We start from the raw sequence: 7,213 nt of genomic DNA, 5'->3' as shown, positions 1-7,213 counted from the left end.
AAAAAAAAAAAAAATTCTCATGTTAAATTAGTCTGAAAATCATACGACACATTAGGATGATGATAAAAACCAGAAAGTACAATTTGAATAATATTCTGACCACATCCACATCCATGCAGGTGACTAATATTGTGGCATCATTAACTGATAGTTGTTTCAGCTCTCTGCCTGGCTCAAATGGATCACTACATCTCACCAATATGAATATTATTGATAACGAAGGTGTAAAAACAAATGAAGCAGGCATTTATCTATTATAGGTGTGATTAGTGTGTTCAGAATATGGGTTCATATTCATTAATATAATGTGTATTCATACACATGCACAAAGCCATTTTGGTGTAAAAGCACAAGGGAAATAAAACATTCTATTTCATAGAAGACAATGCAGAAATATTTTTAAAGGGAAAGACTTGGAATTTAAAGCCATAAAAACAAGTTATTATTCAAATATTCTGGAAAACCAAGGTTGATTTAATTTGTATTGCACCTTAATTATTGGAGAAAGACAATACTGATTTCTGAACATACAATGAAATGAGCAACATAAGTGATCGGTCCTTCACAGAGATGTTTTATGTGTAATTGGTGACAGGAAGCCGAAGTTTGGCAGTGAAATGGATGATTTTGTAGAAGTATGTAATGCTGAGTTAGGTTAAGTGTTAATTTCCTAAACAGTTAAATGAAAGATGCCACAAAGTCTCTCAAAGTCCTATGTTTCATATTTCATTAGGCATAAAATACCAAAGATGCTTCTAAATACTTTGAGTTTTGCAAAAGTGCTCGATTATACTTAATACTATTGTGCCACATATGTTCTACATAAACGTGATGACTAAATCAATAACTAATTATAATTTTGATGAGAATGGAGATTGAAAAATACCATTTATGTGTCATTATTATCCATGGATTAATTAAAATGTGACTGGTATACTATGGTGCCTTAAAACATTACTTTTCTCAACCTCAGATGCATCATAAAAACCAAGAAACACATGGATAACCAACTGTATTCATAAAGCCTCAGTTTGGTTTATTTTGCTTCTCTCCGTCGGCAGGGGGAGCACAGGGCCTGGCTTTGGCACACTTTCTAGATCAGTTAGGCTGTGGCTCTAAATTGGCCCCTTGCGTGAGGACCTTTCTCCAAGTGCCAAGCAGGACTCCTAGGCTGAAGGCGTCGTACATGAAAGCAATGGTTTCGCATGAATAACACATTCTTTTCGCATATAGTTTCCATGACCAGTAAAGTCCTGCACACCCATGGCTCTCCCCATGAGCATCGTACAGTCTGGAGCACCCAGGACAAAGCACGCTCATGCAAAAAGGGTGTGCCCTGGCAAATTTTTAATAAATGGACAGTTAGATATGTAAAAAGTTCTCTTTCTTGATTCTTGGTGCTCACAGATCACTGAGGGATCCCTTCTCTGAGCAGCACAAAACAAGAAGAGCTGGTTGACAAAACATTTTCGTTACAAAGGTGTGTCAACCCTGAGCTTGGAATTAAGAAGTTAAAATCTGTGATTTATATATATAGATATAAAAATAGATGATCATACTAAGACTAAAAAAGTGAAAGAAATCTCCATGTCAATACTATATATATATATTTTTTGTCTTGACTTCTTTTGTTGTGAGTTATTTTGTAAGAGAATGCCCTTGTGATGCAGAAACCAATTGACACAAAGCAAATAGTTAAAAAATAAAAACTCACTTATGGATCTAATTGCTTATCAGTTCATTAAAAGAACTCTTCTTTCGGGAGGTTTATGAGGACAGGGGCAGAAACATCTAATTAATGTCTAAGCTGTGGCTCAAGCAAAGTGATTGTTTTGTTGAAGATTATTTGCAATTCAGACCCTTGAAGAGGATGAATTGATAGGGATGTCCACTAGTAACTGAAGATGAAGGGGAAAATCTGTGCCAATTGAATACGGTGGACAGACATTAAGAGAATTAAGAAGAACGATGCCGTTACTGCAATTGAAATTGAGCAGGGTGAGAGGTGCTGAGTTGTAACAATTTTTTGCTCTCATGTTAAAGACAGAATCCTAAATTTTAGTATCAGTACCTCTAAATCAGTTTGGTATCGTGTGGTTAGAGTGCAAGATGATACCTCCAAGACAAGAGTGTATTTTCACTACATTAAAAAGTTTTTTCAAACTTTCTCCCCATAGCATTTTGTAAACCCAATTAGTCACAGTAAAGCTTACACTGGGAGTTGCTTGGCAATGTTGAACTTAGAACATTAAATCTGTTTTATTTTTCTCTCTCGTTTGCTTCTTTGTTGAAAATGCAATTGTCTTGGGGTTTGGCCTGATTTTACAAAAAAAAAATTTATTTTCTTCCTACCTTTTTGTTGTTTAAATGGAGGGGGAAAAAACTCACAACGTGAAATTCCTTTACTTTTGCAGCATAAAAGCAAATGAAGGTAAGAAAATCTCCTGGTACGAAAGATTTGAGTAAGAATTCTCTAGAATAAACAAGGTCCCCACAGATAGCGAAGGAAAGGGGAAGCAGTCCAGTCTGGCACCCGGTATTCTTTGGGAAAACAAAAAGGGAGGCAGAGTGCAGTACTGCTCTCTTCTTATAGAAAACGGTAAGTTTTTGTGGCATGGTCCATTGTCCAAGAGTGTAAGAAAAGAAGTGAGTTGGTTGTTCAAATAGCTAAAATGCAGTTTCATCTGACCGAAAACCCAGGATTATCTGCACAGTCTCTGCAGTACCAGGGCGATGGAGACGAGAGCCGCCGAGAGCAGGGAGTGGCCCGGCTGGCCTGCGGAAGAGTCTACTTCTCTCCGGTCAGGGTCGACTGCAGGGGCCTCTGTAGTGACAAACTCAAACTCTGTGGGACATACGTCATCCATGCACCCACTGCCACTCCCTGAGCCACTGGATTCATCACCTGATGTGGACAGATTGACAAAGAAAGTTAGACCACAACCTGCAAAGACTAGAGGCATGCAACAGATTTGGGCACGGTGGAAGAAGGGGACAACTCTGGCTGGAGGGTCCCCTACCTCACCCCAATGGGTTTGCTTTTAAAAGGCAGGTATGTGACAGGAGGTGGACTGTATCAAAATAGATGTCTGAAACACGATATTCATTGGTATTTAGAGTTACCTAATGAAGGAACACATGAATTCCAGACCTGAGGGGAGGCCACATCTAGCATGTTGGCATTTGAAAGGTATTTCTTATTCTAGCCAATGTTTAAATTACTTTAAGAAATTCCATTGTATGATTTTCTTTTTTTTATACCTCGGAGCCATTGTTCTTAGCAGTTATACTTTTATAAAGAATTTTGAAAAGATTTTTTAAAGTAAGGAGGAGTAATAGTAAATAAGAGGAAAACAAACACAGCAAGTAGGAAATCAGAGGAGCAGCAGCACATAGCTGTGAAAGGCACGTGTTATTATTACTTTTGGCTACTTTCTCTTCTCTCTGTTCTCCTCCTAAGAGCAAGGATAGACTTGTCTCAGCCAGCCTCTCCCTTGAACCAGCGGTCGACTAACTACGACTTGCAGGCCAACCTGGCCTGCTACTTGTTTTTCTATGGCCCATAACCCAAGAATGGGTTTTATGTTTTCAAGTGTTTTTTTTAAAAAATCAAGTGAAAAATAATGTTTTGTGACACGGAAAGTGTGTATATGTAAAATCTAAACCTCAGTGTCCATATATAAAGTTATAATGGGATGCAGCCATACCCATTCACTTATTCATTGCCTAATTCAGTGTTCACACTTGGCTCTCAAAGCTGAATGTCTTTAATATCTGTCCCTTTACAAAGAAAGTCTGCCATTCCCTGCTTGAAATCGATGTCCAGGTGTCCACACTGTATGTGGCGTTAGCGCAGCATCTTTCCTGCTTGCCCAACATGTCTCTGGGCCTGCTCTATTCCCATTTCTCACTGCCTGGTTCCTTCTTGTTTCATAAACCTTGTGTCTCAGACCTGAGTCCCAGGTCTTACTAGCTCTGTGCAGTTGTGTTATTAACTCGTATTCTTGTTTCCTGTTAGTCTCCTCCGTGAGAATGTAAACTCGTTGAAAGCAGAGCCTTTGTGTAACTGTTCACTTCCGATCGCCACTGCCTTTAACAGTCTCTAGCATACAGTTGGTACTTAGTAAACACTTGTTGAAATAAATGTCCCTTAGGCCATTTGCTCAACTTCTTGTCAGTTTCTTCATCTCAATAAATATGGACAATAACATTTATCTTGCAGAGTATGTGTGGTATGAAGACATCCTGATAAAAATGTGTGAGAACACCCAACCCAATATTTGCTATAATGCCTGACAGAAAAAAAAAATACAATTTCTACAGCAAAGGCAACCTAGATTTTAACTTGCTGCATTTTATTTAAGCGAACCAGGGTAAGCCAGTAAGCCTCGTCGAGGCGTTGTTTCTTCTGTAAAAGTGAGAACAACTCTCACTTTTGCAGAATTGTCATGTTCCTGGGAGGACCCAGAAAACTGTAAAACTGGTAATGACATTTATTATTTCCCCACTTGCTTGGTGAGTCCATCCAATAGCCCTAAACTCCTCCCCACTGGCCCGAAACGGTGCTGTGCTTGTTAAACTGCTCCTGAAAGCCTGGTGCCATCCTACTGCTTGATGCTACTTAAATGACACCAAGGTGACGCTGGGACTCTTCTAATGTTTCCTGAATGAGAAAGGCACTACTCGTCACATTTTTTTTTTTTAACAGGACATCTAACTACCAAATAAAGTGACTAGAATATACTATACCCGGTTCTTAACATTTTCTCTAATTTATCGCTAGTGGCCTTTACAAGAGGGAAAATGCCCAATAATTAGATTCAGAGATATCAGAATTGCTAAGGGGATAGTTCTAAACACTAGTATTATGAACAAGAAGTAATATAACCTTTACAAAGATATTATTAAAGTTATTTAGAGTATTGAAAATGTGGTAAGCAAATAATGACAGGAGATTCCAGCTGAGAAAAATAATAGCCCTGTCTCTTTCTGAAAAGGAATCATAAATGGAGGTATTTAAGAAGCGATTTTTAAAAATGTCAAAAGCAATAAGAGTGATGATGGCTAAAAGATGTGACAATGATTTCTGTGACGTACGCTGTCCTAAAATAAAGGGTCAGATTTGGTGCTTGGGTTAGAGTTGAGTGATGCTCTCAATTACTGCTGATTTTCATTTCCTTTTGAGGGAAAATAGAGCAAAATTTCTTCTCAAGGATGTTCTCTAAGCATTGAAGTTTGACATGCACATAACCTCTTTAGGTAAGAGAAGAGAGAGAAACAAGGCCAATATCAACTAGTTCTTATGTATCTTGAATAATTTATTATCCAGATAATAAAGCCTTTTTGTTAGCTAGAGAAGACAAAACAGATAAATTGAGATAAGTGAGGCTAAGTAATGAGCTTGGGAGAAGCAGAAAAGGCTAAAACCTTGTGTAACATTCTCTTCTGAAGAGAAAAGGAGAGGCTTAGTAAAGAGGAAGAGAAATAATGGGATGACTCTGAGAAGTTTTACAGCAATAAAGTCCATTGGGTTGGCAATTATCCTGCATTTAAAAAATTATTTTTTGAGTTCTTTAAAACAGAATAAAGCACTAAAAATTTTCTGCAGGGGATAACTCTGTATGATGATGGCTAAGACTTAGATGACTTGATGTCTTCCGTCTGTAACTTCTTTCTATTCATTAATTCAAGCACACAAGCATCATCTTTTGCTTCAGTGACCAAATTATAGAAACGCTGGCAACTCCACATCTTATGTTCAAGAAATCTTTTCTTGAGAAACTCTCTCTGTAAGAGTACTTACTTAAAAGAAAACCAAAACAACAAAACAAAATTAAAAAAACTTGTCTTAATATGCATCTTAAAACCATTTAGACAAAACCCAAATATAATGTTTCACGTCAATGTTCACTTAGTAGACTTTCAAATCATTTCTGATGCTTTTGTGATATTTAATAAAATAGTCAAGTGTAATATTACATCAGGATTTTACTATTTCTTTCAATATTTCAGAAACGTGTCAATGGTTCCTGTATGTATATGACTGGTTAGAGACAAAACTACACAGTTGGATCTATGGAACATGACATATTATCTTAGTTCCTTTAAATATAGCCTCAAATAAATTTGCCAACAACCTCTTAGGCAGGGCTGCTTTCAATTCTATAAAAGAAGAACCTGAGACTCAAAAAATAATTTGTTTAAGATTCCAGTTCATAAATGATAAAACAGGAATTCCAGCCCAGGCTTGTCTGAGCAATCTTTAAAACATTCTTCTTTTGCTGATTGGGGTAAGGGAAGGGAGCAGGATTTTGAGGCAGAGACATTAATGCTGATGGGGAAAGGAGAAAGTGGAAACATTACATCGTTGCTTTATCATTAATGGATCAACTGGCAGATGAAACTCAATTTTAGCTTTGGTATGGCTGAGCGCAATCCACTGAAACAATTCTTTACGGCCAGTTAGGATTTTAGTAGTATCTTAAGTTTTGTGGATCAGAGCTTTCTGTCCAAAGGACCATAAACGGCTTTGCGGACTGGGCAAGAATGGCACAAGATGAAAGATGAACATTGCTACTGAAGAAAATGATGGTATAATCTTCTACAACCATTTTTCACTCTGGAGTTTACTGGCACTGGTAAAGACTGTCTTACTTGTGTCTTGGAAGTTGACGTCGTTGCCGTTGTATGCATTCTTTAGTTTGTTGGTCATCACACGGAGAGCCATGATCTGCTGCCTAATGAAAGTGTCGGGCCTAGTGATGTCCACGTCGACCTCAGGATTATTGATCTGGTTGGTCAGCCCATCATTCATAATTTCAGGCAAGTATCTGCAGGGCACAGAGGGAAAGAACGGATGAGGATGAGGCAGAAGGGACCTCGGGAACAGATTCTTCCATGTTTTTTCTAATAGTGAGCCAAAACATCTGCAAAAATTGGGCTCGGTTCCTGGAAAAAAGGCCAAAGTAAAGACATAAAATAACTTTTCTCAGAGGAAGATAAGGCTGCAATGGCTTCTGAGTAGTTTTTAAAATGGCACTGAATTCTTAGGTAGGCTTTCCTACAAATGAAAGCACAACTGCAGACTTACAGAAATTATTACTTAAAATTAACTATTTTTTCTCCTTTGTCCCAAATGTTAGATACTTAAATCAAGGACTTGATAGCTTTCTCAGCTCTCCTGAGGAAGAATCGAACTTGTAAGAACTCAGCT

General features: G+C 37.8%; 1 protein-coding gene across 1 annotated transcript in view; it reads right to left on the bottom strand.

The window, feature by feature from the left end:
- Nucleotides 1–266: 266 nt before the first annotated feature.
- Nucleotides 267–7,213, bottom strand: part of GPC6 (glypican 6) — a 982,218-nt gene continuing 975,271 nt past the window's right edge. Inside the window, exons 8-9 of the mRNA XM_015590907.2 lie at nucleotides 6,655–6,830; nucleotides 267–2,905 (exon numbers count right to left, since the gene is read on the bottom strand). Coding sequence (XP_015446393.1) covers nucleotides 2,703–2,905; nucleotides 6,655–6,830 — 379 coding nt within the window. The 3' untranslated portion in view covers nucleotides 267–2,702. The remainder of the gene's footprint in view (nucleotides 2,906–6,654; nucleotides 6,831–7,213) is intronic.

The sequence above is a fragment of the Pteropus alecto genome, unplaced genomic scaffold (assembly GCF_000325575.1).
Source record: "Pteropus alecto unplaced genomic scaffold, ASM32557v1 scaffold72, whole genome shotgun sequence".
NCBI classification, from domain to species: domain Eukaryota; kingdom Metazoa; phylum Chordata; class Mammalia; order Chiroptera; family Pteropodidae; genus Pteropus; species Pteropus alecto.
The sequence above is the reverse complement of the archived record's forward strand: the minus strand, read 5'-3'. Positions and strand labels throughout refer to the sequence as shown.